We start from the raw sequence: 25112 nt of genomic DNA, 5'->3' as shown, positions 1-25112 counted from the left end.
CTCTGAATCTACAGGATAATGCTACATTTTTCTTGTGAAGTATTTTTTCATAAACCTCATGTTGATTTCTTTCTATTTATGTACACTTAAATAAGGAAAGATCTGTTCAGACCTAGTGCTTACCAACAATGTACAGATTTTTTTGGAACTCCTTCGTCATGTCTACTTGCACCTGAGAACTTCCTTCTCAGATCAACTTAGTGGACAAGAAAATGGGCAATTTCCTTGCTTCTAGCTCAGTTTTCAATACCAGGCAGACTATCTGCTGACTGAGGTAATATTATCTGCTTTCCTATCACCTGGCTTTCTAATACCAATTAGAGGAGAAACATTAAAAACTGAAATTGCTGCACATACTGTTAGCAAGATTCTTTCTGGATCTGCCTCTATAAACAGACCTCCACACCCTTCTCCAGAATGTCACTGTACTTCCTCTCCAGTGTCTGTATGCTGCTTACTGGGAGTTGAAATTGGGCAAGTAGTATTACATGAAAGGAGAGAAGAAATAGTACCAGATTGTACAGACTGACTCCTGGTAGAGCTCCCATGTCTCTAAGTATCAGAATATCACAGAATTTAAGTCTCCTTCTTCCACTTATAAACCCTTAGAGTTTCTCTGTTGTAAAAGTAAAGCACAAGCAAGCCAACAGAGCTCCATCAAATTGTCATCATAAAAATCACTCCAAGAATCTTGCAACAGAGGAACTATCGGTCTCATTTTTCAAAGATCGAATGAGTCTTTATTTCTTTTAACAGGTATCTTGGGGGAATACAGGATGGGATAATTCAGTCACTGTTGGCCAATTACCATTTTAAAGCAAAAGTCAAGAAAGCCCTTCTAAGAACTGGCATTATCAGAGAATGGAATATGACACTATATGAAGACTTTCATCATAAAACAGTGTATATTCATAAAGAAACTGGATAATCTACCACTAATGCAGGAGCAATTCCTGTATCTGGTGGGAGGCTGGTGGATGAATTTTTAGTCCCCTTCCAGAGTCTAGGAAATAACATATATGACTAATTTTCCTCCTTAAATATTGTTAAAATAAATATTTCATCAAATTTCTTATATGAGATTATTTGTATATTATCAGACTCCACTAATTAATAAAACATATGGCCTTGCTTAGAAATACAAGCCTAAAAACCTCACAGACAACAGTGGTATAGATATGTTCAAAATAAAGTTGTTTTTCATTTAGTCTTAAAATTCCATCCTTTTAAAAAAAGTAAATAAAAAGGTGTTTTTTCGATCTTTACCAGGCCGGAGCAGGATGGAGGTCTATTTTTTAAACTGTAAATAAGTCATTTTCATTGATCTAAAATAAAATACTGCAATCTAAACTCCAAAAGTAACTTTTTCTGAAAATACTTCTAATTCGTTTTTAGTTCAGTAAGGACAAGGATGATTTGGTGAAGCTAACTTGGCTAGTTCCCTCACCATCGAGCAACTCATATAACACTCATTTCACATCAAATGATACCTTTAACAGACCATGCTCCCCAACATTTGCTGCATATCTCCATGTAAGTTTTCTGGTACCAGTAGGATCTGCCCAGGCAAAAAGTCGAGCTTGTCTTGGCAGCAAGTCTACTTCTTCCTGTGACCCACTAAAACACAATCGACACAGGGAAGATTAGAATATCCTGACCTTGAGAAAAACAGACCTGTAGTTTATTGAGAAGATTGGCATAAAAGTCCTATGAAATTGTCTTAGTTAATAAAACACAAATCTGCCTAAAAATAAGTACCCTATATTGTCCAGAAACCTAATGGTTTTGAAGCTTGGAGAAGCTTCCTTTCTGAAGTTGCCACATACTCTGAATTGATCCAGGCAGAATCATACCAATAGAATTCATTAAAGTAAACAGATGGGTACATCTGAGTCAATTTGTAGAAACGTCTGTGAAAAGTAAACAGCTTTAGTAGAAGAACATCACTCAGTGCTTAAATTTAAACTTTATCAAATACAACATTTACGATACATTATAGGTCTCACACACACAAAAAAAGAGAGTCCACTCAATTACTACTCAAATTGTGGTCTGCAGACAAGCGGCATCAGCATTACCTGGGGGCTTACTGGAAATGCAAAGTCCTGAACCCCACCCTAAACCTACTGAATCAGAATCTGCATCTTCACAAGATTCCTAGGAGATTTTTAAAATGATTATTAAAGTTTAGGAAGTATGGGTCCGTATAATATAAAAAACATTCCAGAACACTGAAAAAAAAAAGGTAATACAACTAGTTTTCAATCCTAATCTGTGCTTTTAAATCTTTCACTGGATTCATGCCAGGAGAGGTAAGAATAGGAAAATATCCAAGGAATTTATATAATACGTGTGTATGTGTATACACATAAAATTATTATTATTATATATTTAAGGGCTTAAAGCTATCTTTTATACCATTAAACAATGGCATCATTCAAGCCAAATGACCGTCCAGGCAAGAACAACAAAATTCCTATCTGCCTACTCCATATGTTCAACGCCACTATCTATTCACTGTCCTCTCATTTAACCTTCTACCACCCTAACCCAAAAAACTAGATACAGATTTATAGCATGAGATTCACTGAGTATTACCAGATTACAAAGGAAAGATAATACTTAAACAGGTTCACAGTCCCTTATCTGCAATCCTGAAATTTAAAAAGCTCCAAAAGTCCAAAGAGTTTTCTGTAAGTTTGGTGTTAAAAGTCATTCAGCAGCAAAACCTGATCTGAACTGATGTGAGACTATTAATAGTTTCTATTTATCCCACATGGTGTGAATATTCATAAATTTCTGCAGAAATATTAGTATGTTTGATTACAGTACAGTCTCAAAACATGCCAAAGATATTAGTAATAAACAGCATGAGCTTTATATTAACCTTCTAAAATCTGAAAACATTTGAAATGTGAAACCCAGGTGTTTCCCGGAAGGGACTGTGGACCAATAAAAGCAAATCAGATTTTCCATTAACACTTTTTTCATACCTCTGTTTATATGTGAGGATGTCCCATGGTGTATGGTTTATTATCAGGGCAGGTGCAGATCCCTCGTGGTAATCAGAAAAGGTTATGACAGTTGAATGTTCAGCAGTGTTTACATCCACCAAGATACCCCCATTCTATTATAGAAAAAAAAGTATGTTTAACATATTGTTTTAACCTGTACTTAGATATGGAATTTCAATCAGCTAACAAAACAAAGCTTTTGTGTTTACATAAGCTCTTACTGAAAAGCAAACTGGCTCTGATCACTTACAAATACATGCATGGCATTACATGTTAATACAGTAGCACCTTCAAATTATTACCAGTATATTTTTACAGCATGGTTTAATGAAATAATCAAAGATATTTTATTTTAAAATATGAAAACTTACCAGCTCTTCTAAGCTCAATAAAGTGCCATTATCCTGTCGGTTATAAAAAAATGGTTTGGAAGATCCTTCACAGCCCACCACTCTCACACACAGTTTGCCAGACAAATTTTCAGGCCAAAATGGAAGGCACTGAAAATATAAAAATTAATATCAATCTTAAGACAATACTATGGTATAAATAAGACATTGGCTAGTTTTCAATTCTAAATCTGATCTTCATTAATTTATTACTGTTTCTTAAAATATTCTCTCCACATCTAAGATTACTGACAATATAATGATTATGAAATCTAAGAAACTTCATCAGAAGAATACAGATAGATTAGTTTATATGTACTTATAGTATAATTACAATATGAGAAACTGAAGAGCCTGCTGATTAAGAATGTCTCAAATATCTTGAATTTTTAAAAACTACAATCTTAATAACATTTGCTTCTGTGCATATCCCCTTTTAATTAATTAATGCACAATGAATTCCTTCAAAGAATATCTTATCCTAGATAAACCAGAAAGACAAGTGAAGGCAGAGGAGAGAACATCAAAGACCATTCTGGAAGTCCTGACACTATCTTCCTAGCTGTTTGATCTTAATCAAACCATATAGTTCTTTGAGCCTCAGTTTTCTTATCTATAAAACTAGGGTTTTAGTTCCTAATATAAGACAAAATGTCTGTCTGTTATCCAATACCAGGTAAATTCTATTTCTGAATAAAAATACTACTGTTAACAAATCCACATCAAAGATAAAAAAATAATAAGCATTTATTTGTTGCCAAGTCTACAGAGATCATTCTAAGTGCCTTGAAAAGACCATGTCTTTTAGAGTTCTAAATTTATTTGTATTGTCATTGGAATCTTTCCTTTTCAGCCATTTGCTATGTATTTTTAAAAGTAACTTTAAAATCTTTTTTTTTTGGAGATATACCAAAGAATGGAGGAATGACCTTCAGCTACCCTAAAGGTCAGCTGGCTTGGTTGAAAACTCAGTCATCTGTCCTCTTCCCTCTTTCCCTCATTCTCTTCACCTCCTCAAATCTTACTGAGCCTGCAAAGTTTAGTTCATATCCCACTTCTGTGAAACTTTACCTTTTGATCTAGACCACTATGATCTCAACTACCAATCACTTTACTGACATTGGAAAAGGCTGAAACTCAGTTTCCTTTTCTGTAAAGTGAGAAGCCTGAATTTTAGTTAATTCTCAAGGAAACTTCCAGCTCACCTATTCAAAATTCTACAACCACCTATAACTTAGCATATACTATCTTTTTCTCCACATAGTAATTTATATGACTCTCAGGCTCTTCCAACAAGATTATAGCTTCTTGAATATAGAGACATTATCTTGACTATTGAAACAAGGCATAGTACATTATATCTCTATGTCCTTTTCACAGTACATATCCACCTTCTACCCATATAAGGGCACTTCAAGAAGTTCATGGAAAGATTTATATTATCTTTCAATTCCATTTTTCCATAAAATTTTTGAAGTACCCTTGGATAGGAAGAACTAGAGAACAACTGTTAACCATGTAGACTGGGCCAGTGGTAAATATTATCAAAATTTTTCCTCTTTTTAACATATACTTACAATGTGAAAGAAAAATCATTCAAAGCTAGCTGTCATATTTCAACACATAAATATGGTAGCAAAGTGAGTATGACAAAGAGGTACATACAATTTTTACTTATATGACAATATTTATTTGTATATTTTAGGAGCCAATTACATAAAAGAAAATTCTTACCTCTGAAGAACTAATATAACTCCATTTATTAGTTGGCATTGAGCCATCAGATGCAATTTCACCAACTTCTAGTTCTAATGATGACTTGTTTGCAATGGTACAAAAGGGAGTCAGAGTGACTATTCGAGAAAGATTAAAACTGCTCATTTTAATGCTAACACCGACCTGTGGAAAGGATATAAACATGCTTATTATCTAGTACTTCATTCAATCCCCCACAGGCTACTTAAAATATTTTAAAATAAGAATTCTTAAATTAACTACTATAAGCCATATTCCACTACTGATTATCTTCTCACTAAGAAGAAAAATTTTGGTCCCTTAGTGTGGTTCCATCAGAAACCAATTCAAGAAATATCAATCAGTAACTTAACAAATGACAACTTACAATGACAGATTTAATTTGTCAAGTATGGCTTACACTTTAACATTCCAAACATAAATTGCTTTATAATTAGCATAGAGGCTCAAGTTTTACTGCTTTATTATCTGTTCTTAATAATAAAACTTTCAAAGCAGGAATAAAACAGGTAAACTAGCATCAGATTATTCAAATTTTCATAGTAGTGAAATCTAAGATTTAAGAAATGTTTTGCAGGGGGTGGTATGGAATGAGGATTCTAGTATACTGTGAATATTTACCAAGTTGCTCACTTGGATAGATTAAACTCACTGTCTTTAGACAAATTCAGGTTTTGCTTTGATACCAGTGGCCACAGAAATTTATAGAGACAACAGCCCTCCATATGTAATGCTTTGAATTTACATTTCTGTACCCCTTAGGAGCCAGCTTGTTTACTGAACTGTAGAAAAGGTGGACGGAGTCAATGGTAAATAAACAAGCAGAATCTTACCAGATATTCCATATTGTTGGCAGGACACTTCACACAGCCATAACTTCCCACTGTATCTAATGAGAAACTGCTGGACCAGGCACTAGTTGAAATTTTTAATTGTACCTATACCAGAGAACACATACCATCATATAAGAAACCTAAAAGACTTTAGAGTATTTACTTTATTTGATGAAAAGTTGCTAGACCACTAAAAATTTCTTTAGTATCACGGCACACAGAAAAATATAATCGAAGTCATATTGCAAATGATTAACAGAATCACCAAAAACTCTAGGAGACAATACAACAAAATCATAGGTCTGACCTTCCCATTCACCTGTGCAATGAGTATAGTGAATTTAAAGATGTATACTAATGAGACCCTGTGTTGTTTTTAAAAAGAATCATAATGCATGATAATATTTTCCAGTGTTAGACTTGTGGTATAGAACTAACGAATTCTTAAAGTTTTAGCATGTAGAGAATTTATGTCTTTAACATTATTCAGCAAGAGTACGTGAAAGGCATTGTGAGAGGCAGAATGGAAGACAATAGGACACAGTTTCTTTCTTCAATGAGCTTCCATCTAAATAGAGAGAACAGAAAATACATACCAACAATTATGACACAAAGCTCAATGTGGTAAGAGCCATACAAGAGTTGTAAAATGCTATCAAGGTAAGAGGATAAAGAGTTTACTTCTGGCCCTGGGATTTCGATAAAAATCTTTTAGAAGAGACCCAACTGTGCCCCTGTATTAATCTCATACCTGTTCATCTAATTAAATTATAAAAAACTTGAGGACAACCAGGGTCAGACATATAAACAGGTAATTACAATGCCATGTGTTAACCAATACTCTAAGACAGTGGTTCTCACAGTGGTCCATGGATTAGCAGCACTAGCAGCATCTGGAAATCTGTTAAAAATGCAAATTCCCAGACCCTACCCAGACCCACTGAATCAAATTCTGGGGGCAGGATCCAAGAATCAGTTTTAAAAGTCCTTTACGTGATTGTAACGTACATTGAAATTTGAGGACCACTACTCTAAGAAAACATGAATGGGATATCTAGACCCATTTTAAATGATTAGAAAATATTCACACCTATCATGCTGGAGCAGAATGCCAAAGGATGAACAGCAACAGCCAGGAAACATGAGGGAGACAAGGAAAGACTAGGGGAAGAGGCATTCTAGACACAGGGCACAGAAAGTGTGTGGTGAGGAATACCAAAATATGACTCTGAAGAGAAAAGAAGGGACCAGAGCATAAAGGTCCAGGCTCAGGCATTACGATTCTCTCCCAAAGGCCTGGCTTAGTGCTTCATACATAGATGGGAAAGCTCCACTAATATAAGCCAAATTCAACTACTGCATCTTTAGAAATGCCACTTCATCACTGGTAAAGTACATGAAAGCAAGCTATTCTACCTGACACTACTTCAAGAACAGAAGTAATTCTATGAGCACTGGAGAAAAGGGTAATTCAGCCTCAGGAAAAAGTTGTCGTTAGTTTCTAACATTCTATTTGATTATGTGTTCCTTAAATGTCTCCTTGAACCTAATTCATACCAATAGCACTTGGTAAATAGGTAAGCACGGTTTCAGGGAAGACAAAAGATTCCCAAGTTTCTAGATTAGAAATTTATCTATTTTAACAACTCTACACAAAAACACACCTTATTTTTACTAAAAATGTTCTTCTTCTTGAAAGAGAATAAAATAATATCCCTGAAGTCAGCTGGATGTTTCACATGAATATCTTCTGAACGATACTGGAGAACCCGAGAAGTCTTGTTGATTAGCCAATAGGGACTGAAGACAGACAGCACCATCCGGCTGCCAATACGCCTGACGTGTACTGACAGGTCAACTGTCATCACTTCTGTGGAGTCAGAAGAAAAACACACAAGAAAGAATTCGGGAAGTGTATCACATATGCGAAAATGTCCGTTCCAGTTTTTGCCCTGGTATTTCACCAAGACTAACTCCATTATTTCTCCACTGATTCTCGAATGTAGAACATCAGCAGCACTGCCTTCTGCTAGCTCATGAGTTTCTGCTGTTCCCTAAAAACAAACAAAAACTAAGTTTGCTTAGTGATTTTTAAAAACCTCTGAAATAGCAAAATTCTTTTACACAAATGCTAAATAATCTGCCAGATGCAAGTTGACTGCCAAGTCTCCAATGAAGTAGCATGTTTACATATTATGAATGTCCAGTAACCACGAAGGACTAAAGGAAACACTATAACATAGCCACAAGCAGAAATGGTCTTAGTAGGCCATTAGTAGGCCAACAGCCCTAAGTTTTGAGAAAAAAATCAGATCTATACCAAGAATCAAAGGCTGGATTCAGGAACCCTGGCTCTTGTCCATGAGAGCTATGTCATTAAGTGAGCCACTTAGCAGCCTGGACTTCAGTTTCATCCTCTATTCATATATCATGCATGATGGTTCTCACACGAATGGAATAAGGAAAGTGAACCCAAACTATTCTGACAAGCTATCTAAGTTAGGTGGAAGTATTCTTAAAATGAGTAATAGCAACAAATAAATCAGGCTTCCTTACTGAAAGCTCCTATTGTATAAACACTATTTAGTTCATTTAATTAATTTTTGACTTCACAACTCAGGAATGGTTCATTGTCAGATAAAGAAAAGAAATAATTTAGGTTACAAATACTTTCCAGGCTTTTATATTTTAAAATATTATGACCTGTAGAAATTTAAAAATATTTATCATACCCCATTACTAGAAAATGTTCCTTATTATTCCTTAAGACAGTAATTATTTTTATTTTCAACAAAACCTTGGACCAAATAATCATAATATTAACTTTAAAATAAAAATTTTAAATTAGGATGAAATATTTTATATTCTCATTGGCTTTTTTCTATCCTTTAGTTAATAACATTTTACTTAATTAATAAAGAGATGATTATGGTTCCTAATTTACGGCTAAGACAGCAGAAAAAAGTAGTAGTGATCAAGGAGCCGAACTGTCTAGGCTCAAATCCCAGCTCCACCACTTACTGGCTGTGGAACCTTGAGACAGTTACTTAACCTCTCTGTGACTCAGTTTCCTCTTCTATAAAATGGACCTAAAATAGTACCTACGTGAGGAGGTTATTATAAAGAGTAACTGTGTTAATACATGCAAAGCATACAATACAGTGCCTGGCACACAGATGCTATGCTGGTTTTTACTATCATTAATACGGTTAAAGTATTACGAGTATGCTATAAAAATATGACTTTGACTAAAAACACCATAAAACAAAACTAGAATATACTCTGTTCAACAATAAAAACAAAACAAAATGCAAGAGACACACCTCAAGTAAATATCTTAGAGAATATGGGAGAAGATTCCGCAAAATGAGAGAAGGATAAAGATGAATAATGTAAGCTGGATCCCAGTCTTCCCCACGTGTACATATATAGCTTAATTCATCAGGCAGAGCAACTGTATTCACTATGAGAGGTAAGAAGCTGACTTCTTTTGATGGACACTGCAACATGCATCTGACTTCCCTGCTCCTGTGAAGTTCTTCCTTCCAGGAAATGTAAGTGGTGGATTCTTTGTATTGATGCTCTAAGATTCCAGCTGGCTGAATAAACAACTGACACCTGCAGAGAAAGAAAATGAGTGGGAAAAAAGTTTTCATCAAGAACTTAAGAAAAAGAATCTCATTACATCTTGATAACTCTACAGGGCAGGTACTATTATTCCTATTTTTACAGACAAGGAAACCATCACTAAGAAAGGTTAAGAAATTTGCCCAAATTCACATAGCTAACTCAGAAAGAAACTTCCTGGGGGAAAAATAAACAACAAAAAAATGACACTTTGTAAACAAGGACAACTTTTTAAAAAAGTATTTCACACACAAAGGCAACCTAATAAAAATAAATCTCAGAAAATTCTAAAACATCAAATATACAATAAGGAATTTTCACCTGATAAATTCAATATAAATGTATTTCTCTATAAAGAATAAACTACATATGTCTTAATACTGGCTTTTACAGGTCTTTAGACAATAAAAATATGAGATTATTTACCAGAATACAGATCCCAATTCATAAAATTAAAAATATATACTATGAATATCTTAAAGCTTAGTATATTCAAAGAAATATCTACCTATATGAATCTAAAGGAACATGGAACTCCTCCTCAGGTCTGGCTATTCCAATGCACTCTAATAGCTTAACATTCTTAACGTATTTATAGATGATAAATGCAATAGAGAAATGGTTTTTAATCTGTTGGAAAAAAGATATGTAAGTATAAGTTCAAAAGAAAAACGTGAGCAGCACACAATCACAATTACTTTTAGATCTAAAAAGTTTCAAACCCAGTACTGAAAGCTATTTTTATTGGCAATTCAAAATTTTTAGGATATTTAAGTGCTATATATATTAGACTTAATGTTTAAGTGGCAGTTGAAAATTATTAAGACATTCACATGCTCTTTATATCACATTAGTCTGAACATTCTTTCAAATATACTGTATTCTTTGAAGTCTTCAGTCATGTTTTCTTCACTACAACCTTTTCTCAATATATCATATGTCTAAACAGAAAAGGACAGCAAAAGAAAAATGAAAAAAATAGTACAACTCTCTTTTCTGACTACAGTATGATATATGCTGGAGCTAATAACAAACTAAGAGATAGCAACAGCCAAAATGTGAAGTCTTTCACTTTTATCTGATGTTACAGAAAGGAAGAAATGTTCTTTTGCTAACCATATACTGAAAACTGTAGTAATGCAGAGAAAAATAAAAATGTTTAATAAAGCCTTAAAAGTAGAGAATAAAATATTTATACAGATTAAGATGCTAAAATTTTTTTAAGGAGAGTAGATCATTCCAATATTCTTTCACACATCCTTGAAAAATACAATCCCAAGTGATATACAAAGAGAATAAAATGTTATCCTATTTGACAACCAACTATAATTATAACATTCTTCAGCTCTGAATCTCAGAAGAATACACACCAAAACAGCTTCATTAATTTTAAGCCCAGAAGATAAAAAAAAAAAAAAAAAAGAGGGGGGGGGGGCTTTAAATGAACAAAACTGTTTTATCAGACATTTAAAATAAAGAATTTTCAAAAGCAAGCTGGATAGGGAATAGAAGCCACTTCAGTTTATTATTGATTTCTGATTAGTCAGTACTGACCTAATAAAGTTTTACTATATTCCTATATTCAGCTAAATGATTTAATATTTCTTGATATCCTGAAAAGGATACAAGCCACTTTAAAGTATTACCTGCAGAGGAGAGCGAAGGGTAATTACTTTATTCCCTTCCGCTGCATCAATCTGTACCAAGACTGAGTCAGAATGACTGACACTGGGATTCCGTACATTATACAATTGCCGTCCAGGTCTGGCAACAGGGATATTTGCGACTTCTGTGTATCCATGAGGTACTAAGGCAGAGCACAAGTGAAAAATATCCCAAATATTAATTTACCAATATTTCTCTGTGACAATAATCATCAGCACCTCCAAATAATGACAAGAGTATTTTTCCTCCTGACTAGAAATGACCACTATGAAATGCTTTTTTAAGATGCAGGAACTAAAAAAGAAAGAAAACCAGTTACTGACATCAAATTTATAACTCAAAACAATTTTTCCTGGGGTTCTGTATTATTAAAACAAACAAAATCCAACTTATTTCTCATTCTCTCAACTATATGGCAACAATGTCCTTTTCTTTGTAATGGTGATAATTTCTGTCAATATTTTAGGACTTCCAAATATAGTTATTTTCTCTCCTCTTTGAATTTCCATCCTTTTTGAAATATCCTATATATGGTATTATTTAAGGGCAAAGAAATAATTTAGTTTTTTAAGGTGCTTCTTAAGTTAAATTAATCAAGTTTAATTTTTAGAAGAGATGAGTTTGTTTCAAGCATTTAGAAATGTTGTTTCCCAAAATATTTGCAACAAAATATCTTATTCATCTGTTATCAAAAATGAGCACACACCAACATGTCCTAAAATGTCCTTAAAATAAAGTAAATATAGCATACCAAAGGTCAGAGTGAAGAAGGAGCTTTCCTGACGGCTCAATATAGACAGTTTCCCTCGACTTGAAGGTTCCATGCTGGCATATTCCAATTCCAAACTCTGACCAGCATCAACATCAAAAATATCACTTTTCTCAGGGGAGCCCATTACTCTGAGATTACGATTCGGCCGTACCTTCATGGGCACACCTACAGCATTTTTCACAGTAACAGGAGCCCTGTCTTTTAAAGAGTAGTCAAAAGAAGCAGCAGCGCCCTCTGAAAAACCCTGAAAAGAACATATCACCACAATAAAATTTTGCAAAATGTACATTCTTTTCAAAAACTATACCATAACCACACATTTTTTAGGAACTAATTTTGATGACCAAAAAATAATAATAATGATAATAATCCATACATGTTTCATTTTACATTCCACTTGAAAAATTCCAAGCAAAAATCAAACATACTTTTGCTAAATTGTTGAAAACATTAAGACAACTTTTGGATATTGTTATATTCATTGTATCTCCTGAATAAATACAAATTGCCATTTGTGGCTCAGGAATAAAATCATCTCCTGGCATCAAACTTTTATCCTGGACTGGGTTCTTCTTTACCTAGAAAGATAAATAACATAACAAATTTAAGTTATTAGCCAATTAATAATAAAATTAAAATACTCAACAGAGTTAAGTTCTCCTATCTGGTCATCTCCTCAATAATAAACGTTTTATAATTTTTAAAATAAATTTAGTGAACCTAAAAAAAAAAGTCTCATTTTCAAAAATATTCTGTGCTTCACTGTGATCTAGCGCAGATCAGCAAATGTTTAGAATTGTCCTATGAAAGCACTCAAAGTCAACCACAATATCTGTCTCTTGTGGATTTCCCAGAGCATAGCTATATACTAAATGTTGCCTAACTGGTGATTATGTATTAATGAGCAACCTAAGTTGACCCTGAGGTCTAAACTGATTCTCATTGAAGGCATCATCTGGAAATAACAGTTTCTTTCCTTCTACTTTTTACCAGTAACACCTACAAATAAGTACCATGATAAGCTTTCATCTAGCCATAAGATTCCATCAGAGTTTTTATTTTAACAGCATTTCAAAAGCCTTGTAAAAATTCTTTGTTGGCCTCCCTTCACCAGAGAAAGATAGGTCAAAAATATTACTTCTACTTTATTGACAGGAAATTAAAACAGTTTAAGTGACCTCTCATCTTTAACAAAAGCTTCTGCTGAGTCAATTTCAGTGCCTGATTCCTAAGTCAGGCTGCCTCAGAGAGGTGTGCTGTGACAGTATATACACTCACATTCCTGTTAATCGAGAAAAATGTGCTTCAGCATCTAGGATTCTGAAGTGTTCTAAAAAAATACCATAAAGAGATAACACAAAAAAACTTCATAAACTAGAATAGAAGTTCTCAAATTTTTTGGTCTCACCCTTAAAAATCACTGAATACCCCAAAGAGCTTCACTTATGTGGGCTATACCTACCAATATGTATTCTATTAGAGATTAAAACTGAGAAAATTTTTAATATTCATATGAATAACATTTTTGATGAAAAAAACTATTTAAAAAATATAAATAGTGAGAAGAGGGGCATTTATAAATCTCTTGGTGCCTGCCTTAAGAGAAGACAAATGAATTCTCATTTCTGCTCTGCGTTCAATCTGCAGCAATATCACATTCACATAGTCCCTGGAAAACACCATTGTACATTAACGAGAAAATGATATATAATGTCTGAGTAGGACTATGAAAAAGAGTTTTCACCTCATGGAGCCCTGAAAGGGCTTCAAGGATCCTGGACCAGATCTTAAGAATCGTTGTACTAAAAATATTAATGAATATGCATAGTGTCACTTCATACAAAGATATTTTATGGTTTTCTTACATGAATCCTTAAATTCCACTGCTTCTTCCCCTCCACTCTCTCAATCAGTGGCTCCCAGACAGCGTGGATCTCATTGTAATAGTGAACCTGGAAAGGCACAGAATTTATAATAAGCGAGTCTCTCAACTTTAATTATATATTTCTGTAATTAGTAGCAAAAAATATTAAGTAACTAATGTTGTATGTCAACAGCCATTTTAAAAACCCACCTACAGGCACAAACAATACATATTGACTTTGGAAGTACTAAATGATGTTGCCATACCTCTAGTGTCATGTTGGCAGTAGCAGCCATTAGAGAAGACCAATTTTTAATATTCCCTGAAAATTTAGACTCCGCCAATAATAAAGGAACAGTCCGATGTCCAAGGCCACATTCTAGGGTAACTTGTACTGATTCCACAGCAACAATACAATTTTCCTCTATCAATGGATGTTCAGTGTCTTTGAAATTTTCTGTTATTTCTGTTGCCGTGTCCACACCAAGAAACCAAGAGTTATAATCATTAATAGATTTGACACCCCAAAGATTTTCTGCTTCCTTAGATGTATCTATAGATTCATCTTCTTTTGTCTTTGGAGACATAGCAGCCATGATTGTCATCACAGTATTAAGAATTATGGGTGAAATCTTTAAAAAAAGAAAAAGCAGAAAAATATTTAGAATAAATTCTTTCCCAGATGAGAATAACTAATGTATACATGATAAAAAAGTTAAATAGTAACTAATTAAAAATTATAACATATTAATAACTAAGGAAAACAAGAAAGAACACACAAAATCACGTGTCAAGTCAGTTAACTGTGTAATGCTGATTTCTGCTCAGGTTACTTGGAATTAAGTAATTAATGTTATATGTTAATAGTCCAAACTTAAACTGACAAATTCAGAGTGAAATAGTGTTATGTGAACAGATAAATGCAGAAGCATAACCAAACTTTTCATTTTTCAATCAGGTGCATTAACTAAACCAAAGTGTGTGTTCCTCATCAAGATATACATAAATGGCCTCCATTCATCTTTTTGAAACAGGAAAGCTGGAAATCATGGATCACCTTTGACTGATCCCAAGATCTGCAAATTATTATAATCTTATCATCTTTGGATACTACCTTTGCTCACTTTCCTCCTATCAGTATGCCTTGGTCCTTCTCTATCCAGTCAGCACCCACTCAGCCTACCCTCCACACTGCTACCAGCAAAATTTTCTAAAACCCAAATCCGGACAGGTCATTCTTATGTTTAAAATCTTCAGCAACTTCCCATACTTTCAGGGTAAAATTCAAACTCTCTTTAGCTTGGTGCAGAAAGCTTTTTGTGGCCTACTGCCTAATCAGCTAGGTAGAGTTCCCCAAAGTTTGAGAAATACTGGGTTAATTTAAGTAAGTTAAATGGATTCCTTTACTGTTCACTTCTCACAACCCTTACTTACTATCCTAAAGAGATATAATTGAATCACCAAAAGGAGGATCTGGTACATAGTACTTTCCTAACTTACCTGTCAACTGAATCCTTTTTTTCCTTGCCTTATTATTGTCACCTATGTAATTAATGTTCTGACTCCTACAACTCCACCACACCATTATCTCCAGCCATATGGCACCAACCTCAAAGTCCTTAAAGAATTTTTTCACACCTCTGTCCTTGTGCATATTATCAGACCTGTCTGGATAACCCTTCCTCTCCCTCTCCATTGGACTTCCAAAACTCAGTTTAAATAGTCCCACTTCCAGACAGCTTTTCCTAATGCCCTGGTCTGAATTAAAGACCCCTTGCCTGTGCTCATAACAGCACTTTGTGCATGCCTCTAGCACTAAAAACTGCAATCACTAATTTACTTCTTTCTGCCACATGCCATTAAGTTTTTTTAAAGGCAGGAATCCCCAACACCTTGTACAGGACATTTTTTATACATAGTAAGCACTTAAAAAAATGTGTGTTGAATGAATAAATCAATTTATGTACAAAAAAACAGAAGGCCCCCCCAGCACCTAACCTACTGCCTTAATGAAAATACATACAAATTCAAAGAGTTTTCCTCTCATTTACTACTTTACTTCTTTAAAAATGTAAATCCATTAACAAAATACAATCTAAGACTAACCAGTATTTTAAAATGTTGAGAAAAAACTACATTGTTATTTACATGGTACTTCAAATGAAATTACTCTGAGCCTTAGGTTGATCACTATGGCCACAGACCTATGTAAAGCTACTATCATTATTGGCATTAACCACCTCATTTTTACATTCTTTGGACAGAGAGAAATAGATTTCAGAAAGTATTCTACATCTTCCATTTGTAACTGGGCACAAGGTTATACTTAAAGAATCAGTGTCATTGGAGAACAGAAATTGTTTTTTCAAAACTTTAAATGTAAGGGATTAAAAAAAAAAAAGCAAATCCTAATAATGTATTTCTAGCATACATGTTATTGCAAATTTTTCATAAGCCAAATAAAACATTTAATTAGTTTTTAAATTCAATCAAATTACACATCAAATAAAAGCGTAAAAATAATTTATTACAAATAAAGTAATAGCAACCTCACCTTTCCATCCTTCCTTCCCTTCTCCTCCTATCCCATCCTGCTCTCCCTTCCAACTCAACCTATCTCCCACACATGTGCAAGTAACAATAGAGGAAAAACTACCCTGGTCATTTGTAGATATTAGAAAATACTCTTTTAAAGAAAACAAACAGACATTTGCATTAAAGAAAAATTTTAATATTAGAGGTACTGACTACTGAATATGTGACTAGCATAATGCTTAAGTTATGAGAAACACCAAAAGACACTGCCTCAAGTAACTGAAAATATACAATCCTGTTTGAAAAGTAAGAATTTTCACCCCAAAAATATAGTAGGCACTAACCTTAATTATGAATTCTTTAACCATAATATTTATATTTTGTTTTCCTGAAGCCCATGTACATTTTTCCATAAATAAAGAGCAGGGCTGCAAGACCTAGAAACAAATAAATGAAATTCACATTTCCTTGGTAATAGATCCATTATAAACATAATATACACTTATAAGAACCATGTCTTACTTAACTTAGGATCTTTAACTATAACCTACTACTAAAAGCAAAAAGGCAAATTAAATTAGCTGAGAATCTGCCCTGAGGGCTCTTCTAACTATGACAAATCTGTGAACACTGTTAATGGACCTTAAGTAGTTCTAAAAAATTTCTTCATGCCAAATCACATTTACGATATGAAGTTTAAAATGTTTCCTTTTGCTAAAATATTTTTTAAATGATGTCCTCTAAAAATATACTTTTGAGATATCTATAAAAATGAGCTGAAAACTATGGTAAAGTAGATAAATAAAAGTTTACAGATGACTAATAGGTCAGTCTTGAATATTAAGTAAAGTCCTCATTAGAATACATGTCAAATCTTCAGACTTGATGATTTATTAAAACTATGAAGCCTATATTCTTACATATAATTAAAGAAATAAATAAAATAATCTTGCACCTGAACTGGGGTAATTCGTATTACACAATCATCATTTAAAAATTAGACTGAGCTTTTAATGAAGTGATTAATTATAAGCTTTCTGTGACGTGTCAAAAGATAAATTCTGTCAAAACATACATCATGATAAAGTACAGATGAAGCCTAGCACTGGATTTCTTTATGCAGGTCACTTTGCCTACAAATTTTTTAAATTTAAAGTAACACTCCAAGTGAGTCATATAATATAATAACCCTGTTACCACAAATTTATCAATTTAACATTAAAAAATAAATGGTATGGTAATTAACTAAAATCATATTTTTCAATAATGTAAAAACCTAATTGAAATTAACTTTTAATAACAGCAGAACACCATCTCTTTTAATCACACAACAGCAGTTGAATTTGTTCATTCTAAGCTTAAATATCATTCATTCATTCACTGGGTATATTACGCTGAACAAAAGAAACAGCTGAAAAAAATATTTGTACTAAACTCAAATACTTTTCAACAGAAGATGGCATAGTGAAAAGAAAACCAGTCTGAAGTTCATCCCCAGTTCTGTCACTAGCAGCCATGGCTAAATCATTTAACATCTCTGGAACTCAACAGCCTTATCTGTAAAACTCCAAGTTGGTAGCAAATAATCTCCAAAGTCCTGCAGAGCTCTCATATTCTAGGATTCTATGAATCAACCATTTCTGCCATTCTTCAATCCAAGATTAGAAGAAGAGGCAATTCTAACCGTGGTAATGTTTTTCCCTCTCTTTTCTCTGAGAAAAGGGCAAGCGAGCACTTTCAGATCTCTCACAGAAGCTTCCATCATCTGTTCAAGTTTGGATGTTGATAGAGAGAGGTTACACTGAAATGAGGCTGTTAGAGCAGGAGCATCAGCCTTTGTCAGGTTGGCAACAAATACCACTTCCGGATCTGTGATCATGGCCTTTAAAGTCATATTTGGTCTTAGAGAGTCATCTGAAGAAACAAAAACAGGAACCAAAAGATTTTAAAGTAAATCTCCGTCACTTGACTATATGTTATCTACAAGTTTCTAAGTTGTTCTCAATATTTTGCTATAATTTAATATGGTGACAATAATTGGTTGATTAGTACTAATGATTAAATGATTATCAATCACGAACAAACGCTGACTGTGCAAGATAATGCAAAGCAATCTGATCCCTGTCTCAAGTTCATTCCCACCTTGACCTAGCAGGAATAATCTTGTTTTGAAGGTGTTTTTGTCAGAATTAAGGTATACGTGTACATATACATACATCAGTATGTTTTTTATTACGTGGCAGGTGCAAAGAGGGGAAAACCACACAGGGGAATATCAGGAAGAGGAAAAGAGAGCCTGATAAAGTAGATAAACCATTGATACTTGTTTATTTTGATTTCTCCCAAAAGTACATAGTGTCATATAATCTGTAGTATAAATATATTCAATGTATGCATAAATACTGAGATATCAGATATGATTATTGTTTAAGAAACATTAATGTTAAGTGGAAAAATAAGGTTCTGACCTTGCCGGTAAATGTTATTTCTCCAATCTTTCTGGAATATAAATTAGACAGAAAAATGCCTGACCTTAGAAATTATAATTTAACACAGAAAATCACTGATCTACTTGGTAATGGTGGAATAAAAGAATTATAGAGCTGAAAGTCGCTTCAGTGTGCACCTTGACCAGACATTTACAAACTCTTCCATGAAGATTAAGGAGTAAAGGTAATATGCAGGGAGTTACACTGGGTCCTCCAATTTCTCCACCTTCTGCTTTTATCTGTTCAATTGCTCTTCCGTGTAGCAGAATTCTTCAAAATATTTTCTTTGAATAAAGATTCCCCACTTATAAAACAGGATGCCAAGCACTGACCACATTAACTCCCTCTATTTCTGGATGGGTAAAGAAATATAAATGGCACAGTTGAAACCACAGCAGAGTTGCCTGGCCCCTAGTCCAATATATTTATACTGTACCTCTCTCTTAAAAATGTTTGCTAAATACAATTTTCATATAGGATATGTTTGAATCTGAAAGACTAATTTTACATTCTTAAATTCTTCATTAATCTTTTTTCTTTTTGTAATTTTTGTTAAAATATACAAGATGTCATCTATAACAGATAAATTCTTCTAACCTTTCTCTATCTTGACTTTCCCCATGGCAATCTGTCTTGGTGGAATCTGTGTTTCTTTTGCCATATTTTCTGGACTCTGAGGCATGGCTTTGATGAAGAAATCTGCCACAGTCATCAGAAATTCCACACTGGCACATACATACAGCTTGTCAAGAACAGCATCAATTTGACTTCCATTTCTGTCTTGTTTGTAACTTATATCAATCATAGAACTGTTGTTATCGTGGTCATTCTTTTTGTCAATCATTCTGAAAAATATATATATATCATTATTTTATTCCTGCTAAAAAAGTTAAAAAGATAAAAATTTTCCTATACACCTCAGTAATTTTTCGTTCACCTTTCACTTTCTAATCTGAATAGAAAACAGATCAGTGTTAAATGGAATCTAATTACCCAGTTAGCAACCAAGATGTGGTCTCCTAATCTCCAAAGCAAGATGCAAGTTATTAAGCAATCATAGAATATTTTATAATTATAATGCAATACTAGAGAAACAAACCAATGATTGCAGGAAGGAATTTGGGCAATTAACAAAACACATCAATGTGGTCCCACAAAATGTGAGGTAATCTCTCTATGTTATTTTACTTAAAAAAAAAAACCTCTTTGAAGAAATTTATCTCCAAAGATCATCCTATACAACTTGAGTCCAAAAGTATTCAATGAAACTCAAATCAGCCAGTGTTTATGAAGTGCCTGCAGTGATAGTGCTGGAGTAAGCAGGACTGAAGCCATGTTGGGACCTGAAACCACTTGGGCTTCAGGAAGGGGGGGATTTTTAAAAGGACAGGTTTTTTTCCTTTCCACTTTTTCTTACCATCTCCTGACATTTTTATCTTGCTTGCTAAATAAGAACACAAGGCTGAGAAGCCAATCAGTACTTTCCAAAGCTAACAGTTCTTTCTTTGAGACTTGTAGAGTTTTGAGAAGTGACCAAGGCCAAATCACTGGAAGCTGACCTTGGGCACCAGCCAAGTCAACCAGAGCTCTGCGAAGTGAAACTACGTGAAAGACTTTGCAGAAGAGTAGATTCTACTCCAGAGCAAATCAAAATCTTGCAGGGTCCTAAGTTAACAGTGGAGAACAGAAACTAGAAGAAGCCTTGGCGAGACCTTGTACCTGACTCAGAGACACGGACTCCTTGTAGCTCACATACCCTTCTCTCCTGCTTTTCACCTCCCACGTTTCATTCCCTCAAGCTCTCCTTTATAAACCCCTCAGTAAATCTAAGTCTTTGAGATGGGACAGCCTACCATCTCCTTCAGCTGAATACATCTGCTTTTCTAACACCAACCATTTGACTTCTGAGTTTTTTCTTTCCTTCTAAAGGGGATGGGCAGCGAGACCTGAGTTCAGTAACAATAGTTTCCATACATCCTCACATGTGCTGGGAAGAGCACAGTACCAAACAGATGACGGCATTAATCGCCCTTGCCTGGAGAGCTGTAGACAGCTACCCCAGACACAAAATTTGAAAACTAGAAAAGCTGGGTGCATGATAGCACTCTTTCCTCATTTATTTATCTAGCATAAAAACAAAGGGCTCAGAAGTACCTAGTATGCATTCAATGGGGTCCAAGTTTAGGTCGCAACGTAGTTTTTTTCTCCAGAAAAATATCAAGTGCAAAATATAATGTGTCTCGTTATTTGAGAAATGAATAAAAACATAATTAGGCTATTGATATTACATATTTTAAACTTTATAGTAGGCTGATAGCTAATCTTTCAAAAATGGGTTGAGAATGTGAATATGCTAGGGATTCTATTTCTATTAAAACTTAGAAAGAAATTTTGCAAAACTATTTTAAAAGACATAGACAAAATAAACAAGACAAAGTAAAGATCCATAACTTTAGGGCTTTAAAAAAAAAAAAAAAGATTCGGCCTACTGGGGACAATTTGGAAAAATATATTATCAACATAGCACCCCAAGTAGATTAAACTATTAAAACTCATATTCTGTTAGTTTCCATTTTTAAGATGATACTCCATTTTATTATTAAACTTCCTTTTAATTTAAACTTTAAACCAGCTAAATCTCATATTAGCATCATTTCTTGATGCAATTCAAATCAGGAGTGTGACCAAAAGACAACAGCCCTTTTTTAATGATCTCAAGCTTGGCAATGCCTGGTAGCAAGACCAGATGCAATTTCAACCTTAAATCATGTACAGCAAATTTAGAGCTGACAAACCTCGATGTCGCTCTCTCGATGCCTTCTCTGAGATCATCAAGGGTGCATGTCTTAAGTTTAACGCTGACATTCATTGAGCCATCCTTAAACATCTTCCCTGTGGAGGCCATAAGATGCAGTCTGAGTTCACCAAGATGGAAATTGTCATTATGAAATGAAAGTTTGGACTCCTGTGGTATATTTTTCAAACAAAAAGAATCGATTACCTTTAAATATTATGTATACACTTTTAAACATATTTCTTAATTCAGAGCTTAATAGCAAACTGATCTCACAAATTTTAAAAGTATGGGTGTTAAAACATACAAATGGAATAGAGAATATGCATGTTTGTGAGAACATATGTAGATTCAAATAAATACATGTATGTGTGTGCTGATATTCAGTAATGATTAATATTTAAAAATTTATCTGATTTATACTTCAATGCAAATAAAAATAATCAAGAAACACTTTTGTCAATTTATCAGTCAATTCCTAACTACTAAATATTTTATGAGTTCTTCTGTAAGAAACACTGATAAGAACTATGGGGTTTATGAGAAAGGATAAGGAAGGCACGGTAGGTGATCTCAGTGAGCTTATCCCCTACCTTAATTGAGAAAAGAAGACATAAATATATTAAAAGGAACATCACAAGGAGATGCTATAAGGTGTAAATGATCAAATTCCTAATGACATATAGTAATTTATTTATTCATATTTATATCTTCCCACATTCTACAAAGGATATTAGGTGGTTAGGTAAAGAGTACAAATAGTAAAAGCTTAGAGAGGTCAAATAGATCACTGTGGGCTGGGGAAAATTCACATAGAAGGTGAGAACTTAAATGAGCCTGGGAGGCTGCATGGGATCAGACAGGCTAAGACAGTATAAGAGATTCTTCATGGGGAAAAAACATGAACAAACAATTCAAAATGCTCTGAGGGCACAAGGTACAGGGTGGTTTAAATATTCCAATTAAAGAATGGTAGGGAATAAGACTGGAAAGAAATATAGAGGCCTAATCAAGTTCTCAAATCCCAAACTAAAGATCTAAACTTTCAGTTACAGAAAAAAGAACCTCAATCTTTATTCCACCATAACACATAATTCCAAATTCTCTAGATATGCCCAGATTCTTAAAAGAACAAAACATAACCAACCAACAAACAAAAAACCTTCAGTGAAGTAAAAATATCATTCACAGTTGCTCTAGAGACCATGTTGTTGATAAAAGGGGTGCTGGTGACATGCAGTCCTTGACACACTGGTTAGAACTTCACACCATCTCTCATTCAAAACGTATAATGCGTGCAAGTGGGTCAGAATGGCATTACTGGCAAACTATGAATGCCCTTAATTTACAAAAATGAAAATAATTCACAAACTTCTGTGCTATAACTATTAATAAAAATGACACGTGATACATTTACTGATCACAACACACTACTGTTTCCTACTATGGTTACTGATGTAGACAATTTGGAGCCACTGAACATTTTGTGCATAAGGAGAAATTCATGTAATACAACACTGAAAGTTTGTAAGCAGAATGGGAAGTTAGAAATGACTACATGAGACTCATTTAGGAAAATGAACTTGTGGCAGTGTTTAGGATGAACAAAAGGAAAAAGAACAACAAACAAGGAAGTCATTCCAACACTACAAATGTGAGCTAAGATGAGTCTCAAATAAAGCAGCAGCAAGAACTGACAGAAAAGAACAAATGATCACTAAAAGAAAAAACTGACAGTACTCAGTGTCTGAACAAATAAGGAAAGTGAAGAAAGAAGGAAGTAAAAAAGATAGCAAGATTCTAAGGCTGGGGAACCAGTGGAATGATGGCAACTTAAGTAAAATTAACTGTTTATTTCTATAGGGTCATTTTCCCATATTTTCATGAACATTAAACATTAGAAATTAAGGCAGTTCATTATATAAATGACAGTTACTAAACTAGCCCAAAACTCAACAGTAATAATGCATAACTATTGGATAAATTTTAGAAAGCAATATAAATAATGAATTAACATATACAAATGGGCATTAACAAAAGATATATTCATTACCAGTACAGATTATGGGTATTATAATATGACATACGTATTACAGGTATCAACATATGACAATTAATTGATATAATAAAAAACACTTATTGGAAGACACTCATAATAAAAAATAGCATCCTAAAATGCCATTGATACATTATTTAGTTCAAATCTTTATGGCATTAGACTTTGGTTCTCCAATTCTTTAATCAGTATATTAAATAGATATCAACTACATATAACATTTATCCAATAGAAACACAATGAATGCTTATATATCATGGATAGTCATGAATTTAAAAATAATCATCTAAGGCACCAAAGCCACTACTAAATTATTCTTCATAAATAATTATACATACATATATATCTAGTTATATAATAAAATCGTACATATGATTAATTGCTCATATATAAAATTCCTCTATTAGCAATGGATCAAAATGTGTTTGGGTGCTGATATTTCTTAGAAATAAAACTCTGAGTGCTTTTTCTTAGCTTTCTAAGACTAGAAACACTAACAAAGTGAGGACCGCACAGGACCAATGCATGTTACATAGGCCAAACAGAACTGCATAAACATTAAATCTTTTAATGAATAAGCACATTGAAAAATGCCAGTATTCTAAAACTGAATATCAAGAGCTAAGGAATTACAGAAATTTACTACATACCTGGTTGACATCGTTGTTATAAAGGACAATGGAAAGAGATTCAAAGTGAAAGTCAAATTGCAGAGTGACACTCTGGTCCACAGAAAGCTTTGAGTCTGTCAAATCTTCTTGTTCTAATGGATCAAACATGAATATGAAAATCAAAAAGCTTTTAAGTAGGTACGTGATTTTACACATATTTTAAAAGCTGGGATAATAATTTATTATTCCAAATTTATATCATGCTTTCCAGGATTCTTTAAATCCTATTATGAGACAATAAAAATGGCAGTGATTATTCCGTATATATTTAGAATAGGGCAAAGTGACAGAAGCAGATGATCTACATTAAACAACAACAACAAAAAGGGGTCCTTGCAAAAAAATAAATAAATAAAATAAAATAAAAAACTTTTTTAAAAGCCCACCAAAGCAAGATTACTTAGTATAGAGTAGTTCATAATTGTCAAGGCATTTTCCGCTAACTGCTTTCAAACTATCTCAAGAGATTATGAAATTGGAGGCAGAGAAAAGTCAAACAGTTTGCCCTAGATTAGACAGCTAATAACATATGCTCTGTTAGCCTAGTGCACTTCTCTCTATCTTTAATTACCTACATTACCCAACCCATTACTGTTACAAGAGAACAGAAAATAACTCAATAGCAGAGTCAAACAGAGCTCAAATACG

General features: G+C 33.7%; 1 protein-coding gene across 4 annotated transcripts in view; it reads right to left on the bottom strand.

The window, feature by feature from the left end:
- Positions 1–25112, bottom strand: part of VPS13C (vacuolar protein sorting 13 homolog C) — a 172241-nt gene that overhangs the window by 45221 nt on the left and 101908 nt on the right. For all 4 annotated transcript variants that reach the window (XM_063091557.1, XM_063091558.1, XM_063091559.1 and 1 more), the window contains exons 47-64: positions 24444–24556; positions 21739–21908; positions 19541–19788; positions 18139–18368; positions 16799–16891; positions 14186–14551; positions 13921–14007; positions 12484–12633; positions 12035–12299; positions 11265–11425; positions 10127–10248; positions 9315–9609; positions 7656–8045; positions 5992–6096; positions 5138–5302; positions 3386–3514; positions 2994–3127; positions 1491–1617 (exon numbers count right to left, since the gene is read on the bottom strand). In XM_063091557.1, coding sequence (XP_062947627.1) covers positions 1491–1617; positions 2994–3127; positions 3386–3514; positions 5138–5302; positions 5992–6096; positions 7656–8045; positions 9315–9609; positions 10127–10248; positions 11265–11425; positions 12035–12299; positions 12484–12633; positions 13921–14007; positions 14186–14551; positions 16799–16891; positions 18139–18368; positions 19541–19788; positions 21739–21908; positions 24444–24556 — 3350 coding nt within the window. The remainder of the gene's footprint in view (positions 1–1490; positions 1618–2993; positions 3128–3385; positions 3515–5137; positions 5303–5991; positions 6097–7655; positions 8046–9314; positions 9610–10126; positions 10249–11264; positions 11426–12034; positions 12300–12483; positions 12634–13920; positions 14008–14185; positions 14552–16798; positions 16892–18138; positions 18369–19540; positions 19789–21738; positions 21909–24443; positions 24557–25112) is intronic.

This window comes from Cynocephalus volans, chromosome 3, assembly GCF_027409185.1.
Source record: "Cynocephalus volans isolate mCynVol1 chromosome 3, mCynVol1.pri, whole genome shotgun sequence".
Taxonomy (NCBI): Eukaryota; Metazoa; Chordata; class Mammalia; order Dermoptera; family Cynocephalidae; genus Cynocephalus; species Cynocephalus volans.
This window is presented reverse-complemented; position numbering and strand designations above follow the sequence as displayed.